The sequence below is a fragment of the Numida meleagris genome, chromosome 4 (genome assembly GCF_002078875.1).
Source record: "Numida meleagris isolate 19003 breed g44 Domestic line chromosome 4, NumMel1.0, whole genome shotgun sequence".
NCBI lineage: Eukaryota > Metazoa > Chordata > Aves > Galliformes > Numididae > Numida > Numida meleagris.
The window spans coordinates 2965840-2979108 of NC_034412.1; the positions used below are offsets into that span (position 1 = coordinate 2965840).

At 44.2% G+C, this 13269-nt stretch overlaps 1 protein-coding gene across 1 annotated transcript in view; it reads right to left on the reverse strand.

Moving 5' to 3' along the window:
• The window catches only part of SLITRK3 (SLIT and NTRK like family member 3), an 8310-nt gene continuing 4962 nt past the window's right edge, over window positions 9922-13269 (reverse strand). The window contains exons 2-3 of the mRNA XM_021393603.1: window positions 10508-10643; window positions 9922-10008 (exon numbers count right to left, since the gene is read on the reverse strand). Coding sequence (XP_021249278.1) covers window positions 9922-10008; window positions 10508-10643 — 223 coding nt within the window. The remainder of the gene's footprint in view (window positions 10009-10507; window positions 10644-13269) is intronic.

The following is a 13269-nucleotide window of genomic DNA, read 5'->3' on the forward strand; positions in this document are numbered from 1 at the left end:
TTATTAATAGTTCTCAACGCAGACAGCTGAGCTGTATATTCCCACTACACCTCCACGGTGCAGAGATAAGCGTTCTACAGAGAGGTAAACTACAAAAGCAATATTAAAGGATTTATCTAAATCCACAGAGGAAATCAGCATCCAGGGCTGGAAGAAGGCACAGGAGGACCCAGCTGCCAGCTCCTCACTTACACCAGCTCAATAGCAAGCACTCATCCACCCTTCTGGACATCATCACAGAAAAAGCATCTCAGTGATTTTTGACATTACCAGCTCTTGCTATTCCAGTCACACTACTCACTGGGAAAGGAAAATCACTTCCACAGGTGACATCCCTCCTTCATGCACCCCACCCCAGTCTTCATTTCAGCTGTAATACAGGGCCAGCTTTGGTACGACTTTTGACCACAGTTTTGAAAACTGACTTCCATGACTTGTGATCATGGGTCACATTTCACAAGATCTTCAGAAGATCAATAAGCAGAAATTTCTACCAAGTTGCCCATTGAAAACACCAATCACACCTTAATTTTTTCTTCCCGTTTTAAACATTTAAAAATCTCAGCTTCTGATCTTATGTTTGTGTTGTCAGCCTGTTACATTTATCTCCTTTGCAACATACGTAGGAACCACTAGAAGTATCAAATCCCATTGACGCACCTTAGTTGGACATTTTTTTTTTTCTGTTCTCTGCCATCCTCCAAAATGAGGCTATCAGCCAAGTTCGTTACCGCAAATATAACACAACACAGAGTTGACAAAACTCACAAGATTAATAGAAGTGGATTAGTGCATTTTTTCCAAACACCTCTGTCTAGCAGTTGTTTCCCTTTTCCTGACCTTCCTGAGCTTGCATTTAATCCACTTTGGCACTTTCCTCAAATTAATCTTTTTCTTCAAGAACCAACTTGTTACTGATGCAGGCTCAGAAAAGTAATTTACAGCCTCCTCTGAAAAAACTTGCTTGAGGATTTTGGACATGTAGCCTTTCCAAACACTATAAGCCACAAGATTTTTGCTCACTCTGTGCATGTCTGGGCTACAGAGAAGGTTCTGGAGCAAACAGTAAGCACTGTTATTATTTATTCTTTTAATTAGAAGAGGAAATAGCCCTTAAGAGCATACATTGAGCACCAACTCAATGAGCGCTGTAGAATTGAAAAGAGTAAGTTCTTCTATTAAAAAAAAAAAAGTGTTCTGAGGTGTTTACTCAAGAAAAGAATAGAAATTTGAGCTCACAAATGATTCAAGCTCCTGAGCTAAAGAAGTGATGAGGACTTCTTGTGACTTCAGAGCGAGACTTGAAATGAGCTGGGAACTGGATAAAGTTGCCCCCAGTAGAATACAGGCCACCAGCTGCCTTCCAGCTCCCGGTTATTGCCCAGTCCCTTCCCCTGAAGAGAAGCTGAAAGGCTTAAAACATGACCAGCTTTTCCTTGAATAAGCTCAATGCTGTCTCCTGACAAATACAACACCTGCCCATCTACCTCCAAATTCAGAATCGCTGAGTTTTAATTTTTCACAAGGACGACACTGCGCTCACTCAGCTGACCCAGAGAGCACTTCTATTCTCCAACCCGCTCCAGCTGCCTGCAGTTAATTCCCCAATAACTCCCTCTTCCAGATCTCAACCAAACATCTGTGTCTTCACTACTTACCTCGTGCCCATCCCTCCAAACCCAAAGCATTTTGCTCAGTCAGCAGTCACCATCCTCTGTCCAGCTCCATGTTTCCAGTGTCAGACCTTTCTCTATCGGTTTGTCCTTCTGGCACTTTCACTCACTAGATCTAAGGATTTTTTTTTACTTTTTTTGGTGATGTTTTTGTGACTATGAAGATACACATTTCTAAATTAACGTCGTGGTTCATTTAATGCGTTCCTGGTCCTCTGAACTCTGAGATGGTGGGAAAGTTTCCAGTCGCCTGCTCACACATCAGCTCACAGAGCTGCAAGTATTCGTTTTTCTTATCTGAGGTGACTTTCACTTTCTAAAAGTAGACTGCAGATTCATGACAACCAGAGGCTTTATGCCCATCTCACATGCGTTATATTCCACAACAAGCACCTAAATCCGACTCCATCACCCCAAGCAGTTACAGGCCCAGGAGCTTTGGGACACTGCTCAAATGAACAAGGTCGAGGCATTCAAATAGGACTAAACAAGAATAAAACTTAATCAGCCGTGACATTCCTCAGTCACAAAGTCCAACAAGTCCAAACAGAGTATTACTGATATATTTAGGAATGGCAAGATGGACAACAAAGATTACGAACTGAGTTGTAGTTTGCATGGGCAATTAGGTGAGAAGTCAGTAAACTGTCTGATATTCATTCAAAAGGATTATGCATTCACAAGCTCCTGCCAGTTACACTCACTTTTGTTGGTAATGGAAGCTCAGTTTTGTGATTCTACTTCTGATATTCTTTCCTTCAGTAATTCATTCCTCCACTTATTATCTGTCCTTTATTTCTTCCTTAAAGAGAAGCATTAAATATAGAATGCATAATACATTTTATTAGAAAAGCAGCTATAGAGATGCACAACATTGAGCATGTGCCTGAAAGCGATTTTTCTACCAGCAAGACACTACTTCTTCCCTACAAACTAAATTTATGTGAATCAAAGCACACAGAAGTTGGTATTTTTAGTATTAAGAGACAAAAAAATACTCTTAGCTCTAGCCCTACTTCTATTTTTTTTTTTTTAATACTATGATGTTTTCTTCCAATTTGGTTATTAGAAAGCTTACGTATTTCCTTCAGGTGAAAACCTGAAAATTGATTATAAAATATTTTGGTTCATAGCAACATTCAAGTAATTTTTTTTTTTTCATCCATTTATCAAATAATCACTAAATCAGTTTCTCCCCTCCCTCAATCAGAGTTAGAAACTTGTCAATGGAAAAATTATTAATTGGAAGAGCCCGATCCCTGTAGATTCACAGTGTATCCTAGCAGAATGCTGCCATTCCTGTGACTTAACAGTTACTTCCAGGAGTGGTTTGAGCAGGAATTGCCAAAGGAAAACCTCAGGAAATTTGTGTTCGTCTGATGTTTTCTTTCGACACACAAGGACAGGGGCGGGTATCAGGTGGGTGTAAACTCAGACAACAGCCTGGGGAAGTCTTGTCTTCACGGGTTGGCATCCATTCACAGGCAAACCCATAGAGACATGGCTGCCCAAGGGTAGCAAACATCTCTGAGCCATCTCCCCCAGCTCTGGGGTACCAGCAGCGCTGTGCTGGGAGCGATGGATCTGCTGTGATCTAAACCAGCAGAGCCTCAGGCACCTCTGTGCTTTAGGTCCTGTGATTTATTTGGATGCTTATCTGTAGCAACAACGTGACTTTGCGTGCCTGATCTTCCAACTACGCCGCTCCTTTTCAACGTGAAAAACAGCAAACCTCAGCCACACACATGGCAGGGTGCGTTGTTCTGTATAGCAACACTGCAAGTAGCCAAGGCTCATTATAGACTAAGTTTATCCTGCAAAGAAGAGGTTACTACTGAGAATAAAAGAGATTTGGGTACATTATCATTCCCTTATTGGGTTCCAATTCTGAGCTTTTTATGTGAACGACTGCTTTCCTGAGGATGCAGGCATCTTCTTTAAGGAGTGACACCAGAAAACCTCATTTCCCAAGCTCTCCCAAGTCTCCAGATGCTCAGCAAAGCAGCAGCTCTCTCAGCTTTCTGATACTCCCTGCTCAAATTCAGATGCTTCCTGCTCAGGAAAACCAGCCGTTTGTAGACTGTGTGCCCACGGGTATCCCACAAACACCATATTCAAATGGTTGGCTTGACATCAGGACTGCATGGGTTAATTATAAAGCGATTAATTTTTCCGCTCCCCTTCTACTCATCTCCATTCAGACAAATATGCTGAAAACGCAAAACACAGCAAAGGGATTGCTTTAACCAGAAGATAGCATAGGGACTCAGCACATTTTCTGCATAAAAATATGATATTGGTCAAGAAATGACTTTTTTTTTTGACGAGGCAGCCATGGATCACGTTAGGTTTCACTGCAACACTGATGCAAAAAAGATGGGGAAGCACTTTCCCCATCAGGTGCTTCCTTCCTCCAGATGAAATAATAAGGCCCAGCACAATGAGGAACCTTCAGAGACACGCTTCACTCCACCCCATATATTTAAAACCGCAAGGTATCCCTTTGCATTTCTGTGATTCTCCCTTGTTTGTTTGCCTCCCGCCTCGAAGGCAGCAAAGAGCTTAAGGAGAAATAATCCCTTCTCCCCTTCCCGATCACACTGCAGCTTGCACATGACAGCAGATTGGCAGCAGGGCAGCCCCACGCTGCTCTCACGGCCAGGAGGGAGTTCAGTACAGGAGGCAGGAAGGGGCAGACCTCAGAGCAACCACCAGCAGCACAAAACCAAAACCCTTGCCAAAACCCAGCAGCTGATCAAAGGTCTCAGCGATAGAAATATGCTGTTGTCACAGAATATATAACTAGCAAACCAATTTTTTTTTTTTTCGTTCTCGCTTTTATTACAAAATTACACTTTTAGTTAATAGTTGCACAACCACCAGATTGTTTTGATGCCAGTGCTTAATGAAACACTCTGATCTCATTCAACCCCACCGAAGCCAAGTGCAAAATCCATCCTGATATAAACAGTTTTCCAGCTGAGTTCTTCAAACATAGCGTGAATTAAGGTATAGCTTGTTCTAACAATGAAGTGAAATTATTCAAAATCAATTATAACACGAAAGACATCCCGAATTAGAAGCTCACTGAGCTTACAACTTAACATCCTAGCCCCAAATGGAAATCCATGCATCACTGAATCCAAGCAATCAGACTCCAGAACACTTACTTTAGAGGAAAAAAGATGAATTTCCTTCCTGCCCCGTGCAGAAGCTGCTGCTGTTAGCTGGGAACAACCAACAGCAGCCAGAGCAACCGCAGCTGAGGCTGTTTCACCATCAGAACTCTGCAAGCATCACACGGCTTTCCAAGCACAAACAGCCCACAGCTCCTTCTTCCTCAGCCTTTAAAACCAGCCCCCGATTCACCTTGGCCACTGCTTTATTTCACATATGTGGAACAGCTGTGGAGAAGCTAATGACTTGCTTGGAGTCCTCTGGAGGAGGGAAAGCCTTCCAGGCTGGTGCTCAGCTACGGAGCTGCGCTCCTCTCTACATGTAAATGATAACCAAAGAGCTGTGTGCCAACACGGGATTAATGGAAGTAGCTTCTCGCTGGGTTTTAAAGCAAAGGACACACTGGTGATATGCTATTTTCCATAGTTGCATGACTATTCATATAGAGAAATAGAAATTTATATAAACGTATACATATATATAGGTACACATATACATGATGGGCATATACATACATACATATATACACACGGTGTTATCTACACATACACAGATTTGTATATACATATATATAAATATATATATACCCACAAATATACAGACAGCTTTCCTCTTTTGAGCTAGCTACAGTTATAAATTCTCCCTCCCCCACAGAGCCAAGATGATCCGCGTTGCCTCTGCTGAACTCCCCACGGTTGCCTTTCCATCACGAATTAAATATAATACTCATTATTCTGCAATTCTGGTTCCTGAGAAACTTGGCAACACCTCCGAATGACTTCAGATGCAGCAATTTCTCCCGCATTGCCTCTGCTAACCTGTTCCAGGAGATGCAATATGCTGCTAAGATGAAGCGTCCAAAATGCTAATACGTCTGAGAAGTGCCTCCACTGACCTACATTAAGAATGTAGGTCTTAAGGTATACATTTTTAGCTTTATCACCAAAATGCCCGTATTTTAATAACAGTTTCAAAGCAAGCCATATGCCTGAATCTCACGGAACTTACAAAAAAAATGATTTCTACACTCGGACATGCCAGCATATACACATATACATACACATTTAGAGACTGTATATACGTATATAAAGTACGCACTCAGCATCACCAGTTCCCTACACACATCAGCCCCTCTGTCTCAGCAGAAGTACCGACGTGGGAGGCGGTTGCCACTGCTTTGAGCTAACAGCAACTAATTTTAGGTTGTTGTACACGGAACATCTTTGCATTATCCCTGATGCATACCTGTTAGAGATCCATCTTATCAGTGCTTTGTGCTCTGAAGGCTTTAACAGACTTTGGCTGGCTTGCAGGGCTGGCAAAGCACAAGGCATGTGTAATACCACCGCGGCTAACCTCGGGAGGCTGCTTACAAAGCTGAGTTACAGGTAGGCAATCCCGTCGATACATCTTACAGAATGAAGTCTTGAGGTGCAAAACATCACTCTACAGAAAAACCCAACAAAGATAACCGTATTTTCAATTGGTCTCCGTTTCTCTCGCACGGTCGACGCGCAAACCGAGGCGTCACAACTCATTGTCAGCCAAATGGTTATCTCTGCATGCAGGCAGGTGAAAGCAACGTGGAGAACGCCAACAAATCTGGAGGCTGCTCGAGAATGCGGGCCGGATGTGGGGGAAAAGGGGTTCTGTGAGACATTTGGTCACCTGCTCTAAAAGAGAGGTATCTACAGGAGCTGACTGTCCCCTACGCAGCGAGGTGCTTGGCTTCGTGGTGCTGCTGCTTGCATTGCTAGCCATGGCACAGTTCCCACTTGTGAGAGCTTAACCCAGCGGTGCCAACGCCATTCCCCCCATCGGCACCGCCAGCCATAGTGCCGTGGCCCCACATTGCCCAGTTGCCCACAGGAGGAACACACACATACATAAATATACGCATAAATTGCACACATCCGCCTTCCTCACTTTGTTGGCTTAAAACTAAAGGGCATAAATGAAGACACTGAACAGTCACTGACTCTTTGCCCGAATCAGTGAGGGCAGCAGAACAAGGACCCGATAGCAATGAGTTGCCCTTTCTTGGGATAAAACACTAATATAAACCGGATCTGAAAAATATCTTTACTTGCCATAGTTCTTTGATTGCCAATACTATCCACTTTCCAAAGCAGCCAGGTTTTTGGGTCACTGCAAGAAAACACAACAGAAGTGATGCCACAAGAAACGTCGTTCTCTGATGAAGAAGAATGCATTAGTTACACATCTTTTCCAGCAGTGCTTTCACGAGGACCAACCAGGTGTGCCCTTGCACGGCAGTTTAACCGCATCAGTTGAGCTCTGGATGAGCTTTCTAAAGAACCCAGAGACCAGTGGCCAACGTTCATTACCAGGGCTCAGGTTTTTGAATGTTCACTTTTCATGGGAACACTACACTTTGTTTTTTTTAAGTGCTCATCACTGTCCTAAACCCTGTGCCATGCAACTGTGCGGGACCTTGGGTCTCTGATTGCTTGGGGTGAGAGCTAATGGTGCAGCGGGTTAGCTGGCCACATCCAGCCCTGCAATCCCACTAACAGGAGTTCCTTGCATCTTCCCTTGAGCCTAACGTAATGGGCGCTGTCAGGAATGAGAGGACAAAGAAGCACGAACACATTGCAATACTGGCAGCTCCTGTGCTCTTTTGGGCACGGCTCCTTCATTCTCCAAAGCAAAGAGTAGAAAGGAAAGATTTGAAAGTCCTACTACAAAGTAGTCTTTGGTGAGAACTTCCACACTGCAACGTTTTCATTTCTCCAGTGATACTCTCAATAAAACCAGTCACAAATTGTCAGCAACACAACTATAATTAGCCTTGATTTCCAAAGCAAAAGCATCCAAAGTTCAATAGCAGACCTCTGTTCAAGGATTATTCAGATAACTGTCATGAAAACCACAAGCCATTTCATTTTCTTTAGGACTACTGTTTCATGAGTCTCCGCCAGCAATGGTGGCAGGCGTCAGCACCAGCAGAATGGATGGCAAAGCCATCATATTCACCATTTCTCAGGTCCAGCAGTGACTCTCCCCAGTTTGGGAACCCGTGTTTTAAGCCATTCAGTGCACAATCTGCATCTCTACAGAGAACCTCCCTTCTTGGTACAGTGCTACACAACAAGCCCAGCTTCCACGACACATGTCGTGGGCAGGAACTTTGCTCCCGTTTGTAGTGGTATCTATTTGTATTCCCTGACTCAGAGAGATTTGACCCTTCGCTAACCTAAAACCTTTCTTCTGAATTCATAGGCTATATAGGATACTCTTGAGAGATTTAGGCAGTTCCAGTAGAAAAATAAAGATGTTAGAAAAAGTAAATGGACATTCAGTACATCACACGCTCAGTACACGACGTATGACTGAGCTTTTAATATTTTATATTGTGCTATACCCTCTGTAATTATCTATTCTTTTTAAGGCACACAACTTCTTAGTATTGCATATATATACATCTTCCTAATGTCAAAAAATAATCCTTCAATTGGGATGAAAATCCTTCACATCAGTAAAGACTGACGCAGCACCCACTCCGCGGGCATTACCCAGTGCAACCCTTGGATGGGGAATTCCCATAGCAAAGCCAGTAGCTCAGTTCTTTTGAACTTTCTCCCATCATTTTCCCACCAAGAAAAAAAAAAAAAGAACAATCTGACACTCTCCTGAAAACCACCACAACATCAGCAGATTTGAAAGAGAAAATCCCACCGCAGGGGAACGCTTCCAAATACTTTCACAGCGATCAAAGATAGACAACCTACACCATTTCACGCCAGTAACCTTCTGGTGATCACCATCTACAGCAAAACCAGTGGTTTCAGCAGTAGCCCCTATCTCCCCCAGCGACCTACACAAAAATACAAATACATCACTTTCAAAGAGCTGGGAAGCCATATGAATCAAGCAAAAGATATTTAAATACATATATATATATGGAACCCAGTTCTCCGTACTTGTAACTATTTTTGCTCTCAAAGAAAAAGGCAATAATAATAAGGTATTTCCAAATAATTTGAAACTGTTATGTGAACAATCTGGTTGGCTAGAGCTACCCAGAGATTGGCTCTACACTACACATGAGATCTAAACTCCTCTACCAAGTTCCATGTTTCGTGAACCTACTGTGACACACTGATACTTGCCTTCATGCAAGTTCTCTTATTTCATCCTACAAAGTGCTAAAAATTGGTTAATTCGTGAATGAGGTCAGTCGAGACGGTTACTGAATCAGTCCCACAGTTTTTCTCTGTGCTGTTTTCCACGTTATTCAGAAATAGCCACAAGGAGTATTCAGGATATTTGAACCCACTTAACATAGGCTGCAGTTTTCTGAGATCAGACTTTCCTCTGCGTTTGGGTCTGTTGGCTAAAACTGAGCTGCAATGTATTCCACCACTGGTTTCGTCAGGAGTGGGATTAGGCCTCAGTTCCATGCCCACATAAGGCTTTGGTCCAAGCATATTCCACTTCTTCCACAAGCACGATCATGCTTTGAATTGGGACTTAGATATATTTTCGAGAATAAAATAGTTTTTCTTTTCAAGAAGAGGGGAAGTGTATTTCCGTACATGTTAGCTTCACAGATTATTAATTTTTTTTTTTTTTTTTTTGGTACAAAGAGCTAGGTTTTCGTATGAAGAAATTATGAAACCACAAATGGGGTGAAATTCCTCTGCACTTCTTGCATGGAAACAACTGTGCTGAATTATACAGCCCACACATAAACTTATTGTGAAACTCAGATATGAGGAAGTCAGATTTCGAACCAAATCTTGGTTCAGCAAATAGGAATATGCAATGTGCAGCAGAGTGTATCCACGTTGTAAGAGCAGATGCCTTTGGAAGAAGTGCAATTCTGGAACGAGTTCACACCTAAATGTCTGCTGTGATTGCCAAAAGCCATATTCTAGGGCTGAGTAATGCAGATAACCAGTGAACTTCCAAACCTACAGCCAGATTCTGCACACTCCCTTCACGTGAACATTTCTGCTGTAGACAGAGCCAACTTATCACACGCTGCTCATGTGAACCCTTCAACTTCATTTGAAGTGGGTACTTGAGTAAAGAAGGAGCACTGCACTCAAGAGCTGCTGCTAGCATACATCAGTCCTCCAGAAATGGAGACCACTGCATATCGACAACCTGTAGAGACCTTTCTGTCGTGTTGCTGCGTTTATAGAGAACACAAGTTGGCCATAACTGCTTAAAACCACATCTACAAAGACGATTTGCACAAAAGTGGGTGGTTGGTTTGTGTGGTTTTTTTTTGGAAAGGTCCCTGATAACCTCTTGAGCTTCCACAGCTTCGCTCAAACCCCACTGACTCTCAGAGCAAACGATGCCCGCAGCCATAGAATCACAGAATCCTTAGGGTTGCAATATTCACTTGACCAGGGCACTAAGGCTCCTGGCATCCCACAACAGACTCTAAGAGGCGGTGTGCATTCTGGGGGTCGGACTGTTTGCACTACGGCAACTAACATCACCACCGGCACAGCCAAAGATCCGCGCATCAAAGCTCAAGTCGCAAAGACATCTTCTAACCCAGCTCAAATACCACGTTACACCAATGCCAATACCAAAGAAACACAAAAGAGCGCTGAGCACCGCGATTATCACTTCCATTTCCCTGTGCTCAGCCGTTACTGGCTGGGACTGGGACTTACCTGGTGGCTCCTGTCCTCTCCACCTGTAGGAAGAACGTGAGTACAGTCGATGAGTGAGCAAAGCAAACACACAGCGACAGATTTACAGCACGGCTCTGAGCACCACCACACGCTGAGCTGCTGAAGCTGATACCACCTGCTTGTCAAACACCAACGGAATACGCTAAAAAAACAGAGGTATTTATTTCAAGTACTATCCCACCAAACAGCTCCAGCATGAAGGCGGATGATTTGACTTTATTCGGTTCCTTCCCAATATTATTAATGCCACCAATAATACTGCTGCTAATGATAATAATCCCTGGGAATTAGGAGTAGCCCAGGTCACAGCATGTGAATATCCACCGGTCACAGATCAGAGACGCTGGATCCACTTTTGTTTCCTGCAGTGGGAAGTAATGTTACCACCCGCCCAGCCTCAGCTCGACACAATGAAATAGCAAAATAGAAGTCATCGTAACAGACATCAGATATCACAGCTCTATATTATTGACATTTCCAGAGGGAACCATCCCCAAACGATTCCAACGAGTTCCTGGTACACGAGGGAAAGGAAGCTTCCTACACGAGGAAAGAAAAATAACTCGATGTAAGCCAAAAATTATCTCTTTTAATACAAAATTCCATTGCCATAGAACAAATTTATTTCCACTGAATAAATAGATTTCCTCACCGGCCACGGGTGAGATTGCTACCTATAGTTACGTTGAAGTTCTCTTGCCTTTCTGCATTTTAATTAAAATATAAACACTATTTGCAACTGGCTTTGCTATATTTGGATACAAGTATGAACACTCGGGGTCTGATGGCATTGCCAAATGTGTACAGCACCGCTCTCACTGGGGGTTGTACTTTAACCCGACCGGTACAGCTCCACGTGCTACTTGCGTGTCGCCTTATCGATGCAGTTACGATTATCATATTACAACGACTATCATAAGAAGGATCCGGCCTTTGCACTTCGATGTTTCTTATTTTCAACACGCCCATGCTCTTCTGCTGTGCGTTAAAAACGAACGAACAAAAAAGAAAAACCAAACAACCACGCAGGTAAAAAAAAAACAAAACAAAAAAAAAAACCATAAAACAACCCCCCCCCCCTCCAGCACATCAGAGCTGAACGCAGCGGTTATAAAACGCTCTCAGCCCAAGGGAGGGATCTGGGATCTCTGAATGTATAGCGACTTTTTTTTTTCCCAAGGACACGGAGCCAATGCTGAATCGCAGACATTTGGAGCTGTCCCTCCATCTCAAAGCACACACGGCTACTGCCAAGGCTCAGGAAACTACTTCTGTCGCACCCAGATGCTTCTCCAAGCCAGACTGACAAGAAGCCTGCCATGAGCACACTCGCTGAAGCCATAAACAGGGACGCTCGGGGTGGAAACAAGCATTCACGGTTTTACCTCCATTAAATGCGCCGCGCTGGGTGGAAGAAAGTTGTTCCCAACAGAAAGGAGGGACAGCTGGGACTGAGAGGACACCAGGCTGTGCCGGAAACCCCGAAGGGCAGAGATCCTCAACCCCCTAACGCCAACCAGATGAAACGCCCTTGGGGGGGGGGGGGGGGGGGGAAGGGGAGGGAGACATTTTGAACGCAGGGTGGGGAAATTAATCGCAATTCACCTGGATACATTACCGTTACCCCACGAAGACAAAAGATATTTAGAGACAGATTCGATCGCTCTCTACAGAATTCAGGCTTTGAAGACCTTCAGGGCTGCGCCTCACCCTGCTCCGGGCTCTTCCCCCCCCCCCCCCCCCCCGCTCCCAGCTCGGAGTCGCCCGGGGCTGCGGGGTCGGACCGGGACCGGGCGGCAGCGGCCTCCAGTGCCGGTGTTACAGCGCCACCTTGCGGCCGCGCGGAGCCGCCGCTCCGCCGCCACCGCCCGGCTCGGGTCCGCCGAGGCCAAGATACCGACCGGGACTTCCCCCAAGCAGGGGTAACCCCATCTCGTCTTTGGTCTGGCTCCGCTTGAAGCGCGGAGGCAGCTGGGGCTTTAAGCATCCTTGTCCAGCTCGCCCCGAGTTTGTTGTTTTTTTTGGTTTTTTTTTTTTTCCAATTTCCAATGCTCTGCGGTGCCCCTTCCCAACCCCCCCCCCCATTGACTGCGATGCGAACGGCACCCCCAGCGATGCCCCCCCCGGTTAGCAGCGGGCAGAGGCGGCTCTTCTCGAGAGCGAGGGCTTAAATTCGCTGCCTATTTTTAAATACACGGGAACTGCCATCAGCGCAGCGCATCGTGGGAATACAGACTGTAAATCGGGTTTTAAGAAGTCTCGGGTGGTATCTTGGCGAGAGAAGCTGTACAGGGTTTTCTCTGTTAACATCACAGTGCATTGAACCGTTATTAATAAAATAGCTCTCGAGGTTAAAGTGGGAGAAGGAAATCTCATCGGGGGAAGCTGGAGTTTAAGGTTCAAGCTTTGTAGTCCTATATACATATATATATATATATGTGGAGATATATATATATATGTGCATGTTTCTTTCAAAACGTTTTATTAGGAAAGCTATACCAGACGCATCACTGTACAATGATTAAACATTACCTTTACAATTGATATTCACTTGAAATTACAGAATAAATATAAGCACATCGTTGTACCTCGGTGTGTGCGTGTGCGTGGATGTGTGCATGAGAGAAAACATTAAAAGTGCTCCCTACAAAGCTGTTAGTGACAGGTGCCCGGTAGCTTTTTTTTTTTTTTCCTTTTTTTTTTTTTTTTTCCTCCTTTTTCTAGATATTTGCATGTCGCTT